Source organism: Carettochelys insculpta, chromosome 5 (assembly GCF_033958435.1).
Source record: "Carettochelys insculpta isolate YL-2023 chromosome 5, ASM3395843v1, whole genome shotgun sequence".
NCBI lineage: Eukaryota > Metazoa > Chordata > Testudines > Carettochelyidae > Carettochelys > Carettochelys insculpta.
In genome coordinates, this window is record NC_134141.1 from 4605216 (window position 1) to 4618082 (window position 12867).

At 45.4% G+C, this 12867-nt stretch overlaps 2 protein-coding genes across 2 annotated transcripts in view; one reads left to right on the forward strand and one right to left on the reverse strand.

The window, feature by feature from the left end:
- LOC142012987 (purpurin) overlaps positions 1-5741 on the reverse strand; it is a 60769-nt gene extending 55028 nt beyond the window's left edge. Inside the window, exon 1 of the mRNA XM_074994021.1 lies at positions 5687-5741. Coding sequence (XP_074850122.1) covers positions 5687-5691 — 5 coding nt within the window. The 5' untranslated portion in view covers positions 5692-5741. The remainder of the gene's footprint in view (positions 1-5686) is intronic.
- Positions 1-10325, forward strand: part of PDE6B (phosphodiesterase 6B) — a 35695-nt gene extending 25370 nt beyond the window's left edge. Inside the window, exons 17-22 of the mRNA XM_074994020.1 lie at positions 1692-1799; positions 3675-3738; positions 5215-5289; positions 5850-5933; positions 8900-9056; positions 10194-10325. Of these exons, the coding sequence (XP_074850121.1) occupies positions 1692-1799; positions 3675-3738; positions 5215-5289; positions 5850-5933; positions 8900-9056; positions 10194-10255 (550 nt within the window). The 3' untranslated portion in view covers positions 10256-10325. The remainder of the gene's footprint in view (positions 1-1691; positions 1800-3674; positions 3739-5214; positions 5290-5849; positions 5934-8899; positions 9057-10193) is intronic.
- Positions 10326-12867: the final 2542 nt, after the last annotated feature.

Sequence of the window (12867 nt, forward strand, 5' to 3'; positions counted from 1 at the left end):
CGGCTCTGCCTGGAGCTCCAGGGAAGTGGCGGCTGAGGTGCTCCTATCCGGGATAGCGAGGGAAGCAGCGGCTGCCAGCGTTCTTGTCCAGAGCTCCTGGAAAGGGGCGGCTGCCAGCACTCCCTGTCCAGGGTCCCAGGAGCAGCAGTGGCTGCCAGTGATCCTGCCAGAGCCCCGAGAAAGAGCGACTGCCAGCGCTCCTGTCCGGAGCCCCAGGGAAACTGGTGGCGGATGGTGCTCTGAGCCCCGGGGCCCCAGGGAAGCAGCCACATAACTGAATTCACGACCTGTGAGTTTGCGAATGTTGAGACCCTACTGTATTAAGATGTTTCAAACTAAAAATTCAGCTCAATGCCAAAAAATGGTCTATGGTCTTATTAACACCCATGTAACCCCTTAGACAACACAGAGAAGCCAACGACCAACGCTCTATTTCCAACTAACCTTCAAATATAAATAATTTCCAGAAGCCATGATGGGCTATACACATCCATTGGGGATGCAGTGTGGAAACCAAGAATTGGGCTCCAAAGCTGGGCCAGATTCCCAACTAGACAGGGTAGATGCATGCTTTGGGGTAGCAGGGGCAACAGCCACCACAGGCCTGGGTGCGAGGTTTGTGTGGAGTGCTGGTTCCACATCCTCCAAGGGGCGGGGCCATGGGTGGAAGGGGCGGGGCCGTGTTCAGTCAGCCTTTAGTACCGCTTGGAGCACAGTGCTGGGCCATCCCCCCACTGTCAGAGCTGCGCCAAGAAATATTCCTGCAATATTTACAATGGGCCCAGGGCTCTGGCCACCTCCATTGCTGCAGGAGCTGCGGCCAAGAGCTCTGGACCCCTTTGAATTGCTGGGCCCCATGCGATTGCTTCCCCCACCCACCTGCATCTGCAGCCATGCCATGGGGAACCAGCATGAAGGTGAGCTGTAGGCAGGGGTTGGGGGTACGGAAGATGTTGTGCCAAGATGCAAGGTGTAAATCTGGACCTGTTCCTAAGTCATCTAATTGTTTTGGAAAATACAATCTTTAACTGCCTAAACACAGGCTTATCTTTAGGCTCCTATTTAGAAAATGTCAGACAGTGAAAAAATGTTCACAATAACATGAACGTATCACAAGTATCACCTCCCTGTTAGCACCGATGCCCCTTTAGTGGGAAGTGAAGATTTCATGCCACTAAGAAGCGCCATGGTAGCAATGGTGTTGGTTCTGACATTTAATGACAAAGATCGGTCAACTCGTTAAAACTTAAGAAGTACAATTTTCACGGTGCATGCTGCAAACACAAGGGCAAGTGACAAACTTTAGTGCACAGTCTCAGTGAAGTTATGTACCTGCCTGGGCAGCCTTGGGGTCAGAGTCAGTACCTGGCTTTTTGGCTAAAGCGCTATTACTGGCATATGTAATTTAGTTCAGTGGAAGTTTTGATCTAAAGTTGGAACAACACCACAGTCAAAATTCTATTTACAAAGCCTCAGCCTGACTAAAACCAATTCTACAACATTTAAGTGCTTTTAACAATACTCCAGCCTATTAAAAAGATTCAGGTAATATATGACTGTAGGAAGCACTTTGCTGGGGAAAGCTTAGGCAGCAGTTGTCAGAATGAGGGACTGCCCATGGGAAATCAAAATGAGAGCTGTTAACTCCATATTTAATACATTTATTTCCTTGCATCTTTGGGTTTTTAAAGAAAGAGAACTATGTTCCAGAAGATTGTTGATGAGTCTGAGACATATGAAGATGAAAATGCCTGGACTGAATATTTGTCTCTGGAGACCACAAGGAAAGAAATTGTCATGTGAGTAAACAAAAACCCTGGATAGGCAAATGGTCAAGTGACAACTATGTGCCTGTTAAGTGAGTGTCTATTTAGAACTGATTGGATGGTTTACATAGCTTATTATCTCTCAAAGGAAAATACGGCTTGCTAACATTTTAGTTACTCATCAATTTTTGAGCTGAAGTACAGTGGCTTTGCCTTCTGGAAAAACAATGAAGAGTCATGTGACACCTTAAAGGTTAACTCATTTATTTGGGCATAAGCTTTTGTGGGCTGGGGCCCACTTTGTTAGATGTATCCAGCCCACAAAAGCTTGGGCCCATATAAATCTGTGGCACCTTAAATACTAACAGGAGTCCTTGTTTTTGCCAAAAAAAGATTAACATAGCTAACCCTCTAAACTTGTCACCCTACTTTGCATTCTGGGTTATTCTTGAAGCGTAGTTGTATAAACTGATATTAAACCAAGAGCCAATTATCTTTTTTCACCTCCCCTGTACTAAAGAATCATTTGGAAATGTGGCAGAACTTTTTAAAGTGCGTGAACAGGGTGAAGTTTCATCTCAACAGGTGTCAAGTAAACTTTACATTCAAATTCTGATTGGAAGTACCCATTGTTGTAATTGAAATTGCTTATTCTCCGGTGATGTATTTATGGCAATTTTCAAGACTAAGAGAAGCCTGTGAGTTTTAGGGGGCACACATCCAATGACAAATCCTGAAGTTCTTGCAAGCCCTGCAAAGAATCAGAAAGTCTACTAATGAAAAGTTGCAAGAAATCCACTTTGGCTTAAACAGTAAGGGAAGCCAAAACCTCCATATGGATGAGATCAAGGATGAAAGTTTGAAAACAGAGTGCCACCCACTGTGAATCTGAAGCCTGCTCTCCAGCTAAAACTTACAAACAATAGTTACACCACTCAGGGTAAGAAAACTATGTCTCTAAGGTCTGAAGTTAAGTCAACCTGAGCCCTGTGGTAGACACTACTTCGTCCATCAGTCTAGCTACCATCTCTCAAGGGGGTGGAATTACTACAGCAATTGAAAAAAACCCAAAGCTAGCTTCCTTCCAGGAGTGCGAACAGCTTCCAAGTGAGAGACTAAAAAGGCTGGGACTTGGGAAAGAGATGACCAAGGATGGGAAAGGCAAATTTGACAGAGGTCTACAAAATCTTGATTGCCATGGAGAAATTAAGCATTATTTATCCCTTCATGTGACATGAGAACCATGGGTCACCAATGAAATGAATAGGCAGAAGGTTTAAAGGGGAAAAAAGGGAAGTACTTAACACAACATACAATCAACCTGTGGAACTTGTTGCCAGGGGATGGTACGAAGGCCAAATAAGTTTAAAGAACAACTAGATAAGTTGATGTAGGCTAGGTCCATCAGTGGTTAGTAGCAGAGCCATCCTGTCTGTAACTGCACTGGTCTATTTATTCCCTCCGAAGCATTGACCACTGTCAGCAGATAAGACACCGGGTTAGTTGAATCACTCATCTGACCCACTATGGCCATTCTTATGTTAACAACTAGGTGCAATAATTGATGAAGGAAAGTGGTTTAGCCTATATTCTGTAGTACTTGCAATAATGAAATAAAGACACCAAACCTCACTGCAGTTTCTGTTACTAAATCTTTGCTAAGACATTGAGTGAGATTTGTGGAATTAGTGTCTCAGTATGACCTGAAACACAAGATGCCCTTGTTTAAGTCAAGAGACCTCTGGTTTACAATATGTCTTACTCCGGTTCTTCTTTACTGCTTCAGTGGGATGCCAGTAGGAAGAGAGAGGTGGCAATGTTGATCACTCAAACTTCAGTACAGCCAGCGGGAGCAGGATTAAGTGATTTAGGATAGAAACTAACTCCTGTCCTGGTTCTCTTCTCCAGGGCCATGATGATGACAGCCTGTGACTTATCTGCGATTGCTAAACCCTGGGAAGTGCAGAGTAAGGTCAGACACCTGATACACAATAGCCTCCACATACTGAAACCAGGGCTGTTGCCCGATCAATTAACCCACACAAATAACTACAAAATAATGATTAAAAAACTCATGGCACAGTTAAACAATAGTATTCTAATTAGAACTTATTAAACATTTTTAATTTTTTCTACATTTTCAAATTATTGATTTCTGTTAGAGTACAAAGTGCACAGTACTTACTTTATTTTATGACTACCAATATTTGCACTGTAAAAATGACAAAGGAAATAGTACTTTTCTGTTCAACAAGAAAGTATTTTTCAGGTCACTGCAAATTGTAATGCTGTCTTTTTATAGTGAAAGCGTAAGTTACAAATGTAGATTTTTTTTTTGTTAAGAAATGACACTCAAAACCAAAACAAAGTAAAATTTTACTACCTATTAGTCCACCCAGTCCTACTTCTTGTTTAGCCAATTGCTAAAACAGCATTTAGATGTACAAGAGATAGTGCTGCCTGCTTCTTATTTACAATGTCTCCTGAAAATGAGAACAGGCGTTTGATTGGCACTTTTGTAACACATTGCAAGTTATTTACATGCCAGATATGCTAAGCATGCACATACCCCTTCATGGTTTGCCTGCCATTCCAGAGGACATGCATCCATGCTGCTAATACTCCTTAAAATAATGTGTTAATTAAATTTGGAGAAATTTTTAAAAAAGAAAGAATGAACCTCCGCAAAAAATCCCAGCATTCACATTTTAAAACTTCGCTGTTGCGGGGAAAGTTGTGAAAGCTTCGGGTTAGTAATACTGGGAAAGGGCAACAGTGTCTTTCGGAATGTGGCAGAGAAGCCACTCATGCTGTGACTATCCCAGGGGAACTGGGTAACGTGGGGGCAGGGGCTGGCTTCACATTCCCAGAAGGGGCAGGGCTGAGTGGAAGGAGCGGGGCTGGGGCAGTGAGTGTGCTACACTGCCCCCACAGCCCTCAGAGCTGCCTGGTAAAGTCCCGCTGAGGGACATGGGAGGAACTGTTCAGGAAGTAGCAGGAAACTTCAGCGCCTGCTGCCAGGGTCCTGGCGTGGGATTCTGCACTTGAGAACACCAGGGTGATTGCACAGGTCTCAGGGCTGCAGGACCGCTGTGACTTTGGTAACTCGGGGCTTGTCTACTTAGCAAGCCAATGAGCAGCAAGTGAGGGTGCGACAACATCCTATGTGGGACACGGCTGCAGAGCAACACCAGTGTCCACGTGGGACATTGCCGAGTGCAGCAAAGCCCCATGCTGTTGATTCACACCCAGGCTTGCCCCTCGGTAACTCGTCACGCGGACACACTGATTAGAGAACCAGAGGCAGTGTGCTCAGGGAATCACTTGGCTGGAGTCTGGGAGGTGACAGCCTAGGAGGAAGGAGCAGGACCTGGACCACTCAGTTGATGGAGACAAGCAGTGTCCGATTAGAATGCCAGGACTGACAGCAGCTCTTTTCCCAATGCAGGTAGCTCTCCTAGTAGCCGCTGAATTCTGGGAACAGGGAGACTTGGAAATAAGCGTACTGCAGCAACAACCTATTGTAAGTAGCACGTGAGCAGCGGCAAAAGCTCAGATTGGTCCCTTGCCTCCTAGCAGTGATAGCAATCTGTGAACAGTGCCAGATGCGTTGGCAACATAGGAGCACCCTCAGTTGAAAAGCAAAATAAAGCAAAAAGCCCACAGCACCACCACCAGCCCTAGCCCTGTAATAGACAAGAAAGCTGACATCAGTGACGTACAAGTCAGAGGCTCCAAAATCTAGCTCTGCTGATGAATGCACTTAAAAAAAATGTGGAATGACCCTCCTTAACATTAATTAATACTACCAAGATCCTTGCATCTGGTACTATGGTGAGGGGCACGATAGGAAACCGTAAGTGTAGAAGAGATATTGTAGCTGCTTAATGAAAAAAAAAAAAATGATGAAAATACCTCACCCCATAATGTCATTGTTTGCATGGGAGAAAGTGGAGGTTTCGGCAGACAGGCAGGTCTTGGGGCTCATGCAAGCTGAAGTGGCAGGCTGATCTGTGATAGCTCTCATGGGAAACCAGAGGTAGCATTTCAGCGTTCTCCAAAAACACTCCTGTTCTCTTCCAGCCTATGATGGACAGGAAAAAAGCTGCTGAGCTTCCAAAACTGCAGGTCGGGTTCATCGACTTTGTGTGCACGTTTGTCTACAAGGTAAGTGATTTCCCTGGTGAAGAATGAACGCTGCTGGGTGCAGCAATGACGAAATGTTTTTAAAAGCACACCCTCCAGCAAATGTTATATTAGCAAATTTCTCTCCAGTGAGGAAGGCTTGACCAGCCCCAAGTGTTTAGTGGGAAGGCACATGCTTGTTTTTCCCCCGTCTCAGACACTACATGCAAGCAGGAAACCTCCTGCCATTACCCTTCCAGCTTTATACCACACAACAGCGTAGAGCCCAGCTCAAAGGCCAGCAGTGCTATAGGTATGCTGTAATCTGTGCGTATCACGTGTACTGTGGAGAAACTTCACAGACCTCTACCATTGGTCGATTGTCTAAAGCTGTCTTTGTGTCTCCAGTCGTGAACTGCATTGAGCCAGGACACTAAAACCAAGATTCTATAGCAAACTACCTATAGGACAGTCAAGTAAAAGATGGGACGGTGCATGATTCTACTCCTGCTGAATTGTGGGCTCAGCATATCTCCTGAACGGACCATGGGATCTGGTCCAGGAGGTAACTGTAGCTGAATCGCTCGGTAATGGTGACCATAGCGTAATTAAATTTAGCATCCTCGTCAGGGGGGTAATACCCCAAACCCCACCACAGTAACATTTAAGTACAGAAGTGGGAACTACACAAAAGAGAGGGTTCTTATTAGACAGAAGTTAAAAGGAGCTGCCAGAAGGGTTAAATGCCTGCAGCAGCATGGGGGTTATTGAAAAATACCAGAATAGAGGGTCAGACTCAGGGCATCTGCTGAGCCCTGGGCAAGGTGGAAGGAGCCATTCCAGACCCTGGAAAGGGTGGAGTCTCTGGTGGAAGAGGCAGGATCAGGGGCTTAGCGCCTAGTCAGCCCTTCAGCGCCATGTGGCACACCGACAGTGATTTAAAGGCCTGAGAGCTTCAGCCACAGCCATTTGCACTGTGGTGGCCAGGGCCCTCAAGCCCCTTTTATAGGACACACACACACACACACACACACACACACACCTTTAAAATGTGGAACTGAGGTCCTAGGGAGGCCAACCGGAAGGTACCCAAGCTCTGCTAGGGACATAACAAAGAGGAAGCCACGCTAGTCTATCCACTATCAGAACAAAAAGCAGTCAAGTAGCACTTTAAAGACTAGCAAAATAGTTTATTAGGTGAGCTTTCGTGGGACAGACCCACTTCTTCAGACCATAGCCAGACCAGAACAGACTCAATATTTAAGGCACAGAGAACCAAAAACAGTAATCAAGGAGGACAAATCAGAAAAAGATAATCAAGGTGAGCAAATCAGAGAGTGGAAGGGTGGGGGGGAGGTCAAGAGTTAGATTAAGCCAAGTATGCAGACGAGCCCCTATATTCAAATTCGGCACATTAGCACGTGGTTTAAACTGGGACAGGAACTTTCTGAGTCACTATAGGGGCTTGTCTGCATAAAGTTCCCGTCCCAGTTTAAACCACGTGCTAATGTGCCGAATTTGAATATAGGGGCTCGTCTGCATACTTGGCTTAACCTAATTCTTGACCCACCGCCACTCTTCCACTCTCTGATTTGCTCACCTTGATTATCTTTTTCTGATTTGTCCTCCTTGCTTACTGTTTTTGGTTCTCTGTGCCTTAAATATTGAGTCTGTTCTGGTCTGGCTATGGTCTGAAGAAGTGGGCCTGTCCCATGAAAGCTCACCTAATAAACCATTTTGCTAGTCTTTAAAGTGCTATTTGACTGCTTTTTGTTCTGGTAGGGAAGTGTAATAAGGCAGCAAAGAACAATTCTAAGGCCCCATGCAAGCACAGAGAGTCCCCACGTCCCTCACCCACACTCGATCCAGACCCCGTAGCTCTTCATAGGGCGTATGGTCCCTGCTGCCTTTCTGCTCCAGCTCCTGTCGGTTGCAGGGCCTTCTGCACTCACAGGCCCGAGGGTGGGGTTCCGACAGCCCTTAAATAAAAACTGCTTGCCTGATGTTTTCCCCCCGTTTCAACCGGGGATGAAGCTCTTCCAGGGCTCTCCATCATGTCAGTGTGACCCCTGAAATCTAGGCCGGAGCAGAGCTCTGGCACTTCCCTTTGCACAGTGCCACACGTCCACAGCATAGCCAGACACGCAGGGCCGTACCATACTCCAGTGCTGGGCCGCCCTCAGCCTTTGCCCTCGCATTGAAATCTGAAGCGACAACCCTGCCGGCTGCAGCTGAGTCTCCTCCAGCTGCAACATTCCTCCCACCCACATTCCTTCTGCCAAGCCTCCCACTCTGGCAGGGCACAGCGCTAGAGCTGGTGATGAGTGACTGCCGTCCCCCTCTCTGCCCCTGGCGCAGAGACTGCCTGAGGCACTGGGTGCCAGGCAGCCCCAGAACTGGGAGAGAGAGTTGCAGGCCCCTGGGAAAGGCAGGGGAGGAGGATTCAGGCCTAGGGATATGACAGGCCTGTCTCCTATTTCCAAAATACATCATTATCAGCCCTGCCCCACAGCTTGGGGGCAGCCCCAGGACCCGCTCCTCTCCCTTGAGAAGGAAGGGCCAACAGCAGTGGGCACCTCACAGCTATGTGGGGGCTCTGAACTCCGACACTGGGACTGAGAAAAAGGGAACTACTGCAGGAGTGAGGGAGGGGGCTCCCCCTCAGCCCTGAGGACATGTACCTCCCAGCAGGCCTGTCAGTACCAAGCTTCTCACCAGTGACTCCTGAAAGCAGCTTTGGTGGGGGTGTAACTCAACCTCAAAGTGTCTCCTCAACCAAGCTGTTCCCACTAAGCAGCCTCAAGCTGCCTCCCTCTCACTGTGTATCGGCTCTGAACTCAGGTGTAAACACTCCCTTTAATTAGCCAGCTCTTAATTAGCAGTCCAGGAGAGAACCCCTTCCATGCTTGAACTAGCAACAGGGGTGCACCCCTTGGGGCACAGATATTTGGGATGAACTGCACTGGCTCAGGTTCTGTTGTGTGGTTTTATGGGTGTGCTTTGCTCAGGAATTCTCACGTTTCCATGAGGAAATTCAGCCAATGTACGATGGACTGTTGAACAACAGAAAGGAGTGGAAGGCCCTTGCTGATGAGTATGATGCAAAAATGAAACTGCTGGAAGAACAGAAGAAAAAAGAGAAGGAGAAAATGGCTGCAAAGCAAGGTCAGAAACACTTATCCCCTCCCCTACCCCCAGTCCTGTGTAAATCACTTTCTCCAAACTCCAGCACCTTCTACACTTGTACATTTGGTCCAGTAGTTAGAGCAAAGGGCTGGATATAGGGGAAATGTGAGTCTGGCCTCTGATTCACTCGGTCAAGGGCCAAGGTCACAACGGCTTCAAACCATACAATTGATATCTCAGAGTGTAACCTGCCTCCAGGAAGGCCATCTGAATAAACACCTTTGTTGTAAGGGGCTGGTTAGTATCCGTGAGGCCATATCAAAGCAGCGTGGCAAACAGCACTGCACACAGCTGATCTGTGTTTGCACTTGGCTCAGCCATGATCAGCTACCCCAGCTCTCTGCAGTGACTCAGTTGTGTAGTGTAGCTAGTCTATGCGGGTGAAGGACACATGCTTGGGAATACAGATGCTGTGGCTAACATGCACCCGAACAGGCCATGGGAAAAACAATGAACTCACTAGAAATAAGATAAGTACTGCAGTTATTCCCCAGTGCACCTTTCTAGCCAAACTCCTGCTGGCAATAAGACTAGTTATTACAGTTTCCAAAGGAGGTTGAGGACTCTCGATCATTGGAAGCTTTCAGACACCAATTGGATAAACACCTGGCATGGATGATCTAGGTTGGCTAGGCTCTGTGACCCTGTGGGGGGGAGGGGTGGGACTTGGTGACTTCTAAGTACACTTCTAGCTCTACATTTGTGATTCTGTGCATGCAGATAATTTTGTTTTAATCTTTTTCCCCCCTTTGGATCCAGTCCAATTCTGACTTGCATCAATGAGAACTGGACTGAAATCTTCATTCTTATATATTTTTGACCATGCAAGTTGGAGAGTGTCTCTACCTCAGACAACCTCCTGACCTCTTGAGAAGGAGTCAGGGAGATCACTGTCCTGACGTATTTTGGAGCACCAACTGCTTAGTGTAAAAAAAAAAAGTGCTCTGAGCACCCTGGTAGCACTCATAATAACTAGACTTATACCTGCTTCATCACTGAGCACCTTCCCAGGGTTAAATAATAAAAGGCCTCAATTAAAGACAAAAGGATTTCAAATTACAGGGGGATTACAGCAGGCAGGAACGTATCTCTGCTTATTTGTTTCCTCTTATGCAGGTGCTGGGACAACGTGCAATGGAAAAACAACTCCCACATCTAGAACCTGTTGTATCATTTAAACCTCTTTCGGCTGACGTATTAACTACGCGCTGTGGGAAGGATCTCGTAAAAGAACAGAGTGACTGTGTACATATACGAATTCCAGAGTAACCCTCTAATTGCCTGAACTGGGCCTGTCACCTAGTGATGGAAGGAAGGGCCAAGTTTTGTTTACCTGACCCATATAAGCACCTTTGCTGATCACAACAAGACAAATTTTGACCTTTTTTTCCCTTCATACCATGCCACTGATGTCACGGGGCTGTACTGTTTAAGACAGGACAAAATCTGGCCCTGTGAATCTACTAGCCTGATTAATGACTGTCACATTTGTCTCCTTCCCCAACCCAAACACACGTGTATATGTTTACAGAGGCAGATGCTGAACTGACTTTGTGACCAGTTCAACCAGGATTTACCTAATGTACAACCAGATGTTTGAGGGGTGGGTAAACTAGGCAGAATTAACTCCTTCCATCTATATAACAAAATCACATGGACAAGTCAGCAACATGTACAATAATATATCTCATAGTTCAAAAATATTTAAGATCAATGTAGACTGTGAAGAGCTTTAAAAAGATCTCACAAACCTAAGCGACTGGCAAATAAAAAGGGAAGTGAATTTTATTGTTGATAAATGTAAAGTAATGCACATTGGAAAAAATAATCCCCACTATACATACAAAATGATGCGGACTAATTTAGCTATAACCACTCTACTGCAATCTTGGGAGTCCTTGTGGATAGTTCTCTGAAAACACCCACTCAGTGTGCTGCAGCTGTCAAAAGGCAAACAGAATGCTCGGAATCATTAAAAAAGGGATAGAGAATAAGACAGAGAATATTTTATTGCCGTTATTATAAATCCATGGCACGGCCACATCTTGAATACTGCACGGAGATGTGGTCACCTCACCTCAAAAACAGTACCTTAGCATTGTAAAAAGTTCAGAAAATGACAACAAAAATGATGAGGGGTTTGAAACGGGTGCCATATCAAGAAAGATTAAAAAGAGGGGGACTTTTCAGCTTAGAAAAAGGAGAATAAAGGCGGATATGATAGAGGTCTATAAAATCATGACTAGTGTGGAAAAAGCGAATAAGGAAAAGTTATTTGTTCCCATAACAAAAGCACCAGGGGCCACCAAATGAAATTAATGGTTAGCAGGTTTAAAACTAACAAAAGGAATTATTTCTTCACACAGTGCAGAGGCGGCCTGTGGAACTCCTTGCCAGAGGAGGTTGTGAAGAGCAAGACTTTAACGGGTTTCGAAAAACAACTAGATAAACTCATGGAGGTTAGGTCCACCCATGGGTACTAACCAGGACAGGTAGGAATGATGTCCCTGTTTGTCAGAGGCTGGAAATGGATGTCACGGGAGGGATAGCTTTCTGACTACCTGTTCTGTTCACTCCCTCTGGGGAATCACGCATTGGCCTCAGTTGAAAAACAGGATACTTGGCTAGATGACTTTTGATCAGATCCAGTATGGTAGTTCTTATGTTGATACAGAGAAAGATGTCCTACCTAAATACCTGTGCTAAGATTCTGATCTTAGTTACTATGCTACAGATATGGAGTTACTCCACAGAAAGCAGGCTCATGCCCCAAAATCTAAGTTCAGAATGTGGGCATTCATCTAGAAGGGTTCCTGAATCAGGACACAAGAGACACAAAAGAACACTTAAATCATCTGCCCTCCTCACACATCAGTACATTCGGTGTTTTGAAGAAGTTGAGCTAGATTCAGATCTGGCCTCTATGAATTACAGCTTCACAGGAAGCATAGAAACACCCATGAAGACAAAAATAATTCTGTAGCAGGCACTGAATAGCACACAGTCAATGCTACACCAAGCCAGACATTGCAGGTTGAAAATAAAACAAAATGCCAAAAAGCTGCTCATTCCTTGAGCATGATCTATTTTGGGCACTGAGTGAGGCAGGAATCCTGGGCAACACAGAGCATGTAATCATGTCATTAAAATGTGGGCCAAACAGTGGGCAGAAGAGGGCTAAATTAAGGTTGCCAACACAACCTTCATTCTGGCATTCCTCGAGTGTTTGACTTTGCCACATCAATGTTATTTTAATATGGGCCAAAAACAGGCCAATTTTTATCAAAATTAAGGAAAACAAGAGTATATGATCAATCTAGGGGTATGTTACAACTAGAACTCTTTTGGGTTTTGCCAGATTCCCATAGTTGTTTACAGAGTTGGTCCCCATGTATTAGAGACATAAGGTGGGTAAGATACCTAGAAGTTGGTCCAATAAATTCTTACCCATCCCTTCCCCCTTTTCACACAAGTCAGTTTTATGAGACATTGACTGTAATTCCAAGCTTGGCTTGCTTTTGTAAAATAAAATAAATGTAGCACCTTGATGCTTGTCACCTCTTTGAGTTTTTACATGATTCTCTTTTGTAGCTACTCCTAACTGCAGCAAAAGGAGAATTGGCTCCATGATGGGATCTGATTCTCTCTCAATGTCAGCAATGCTCAATTTACATTTGTGAAAGAGAAGACCAGCTGCAGTCAAAATCTTTAGTACTTGCTGGAAGCAGGGTATCATTTAGGGGAAACATGCTCACTTGCCTTGGCGGTTTTCTTGTCTGTGACCAAGTGA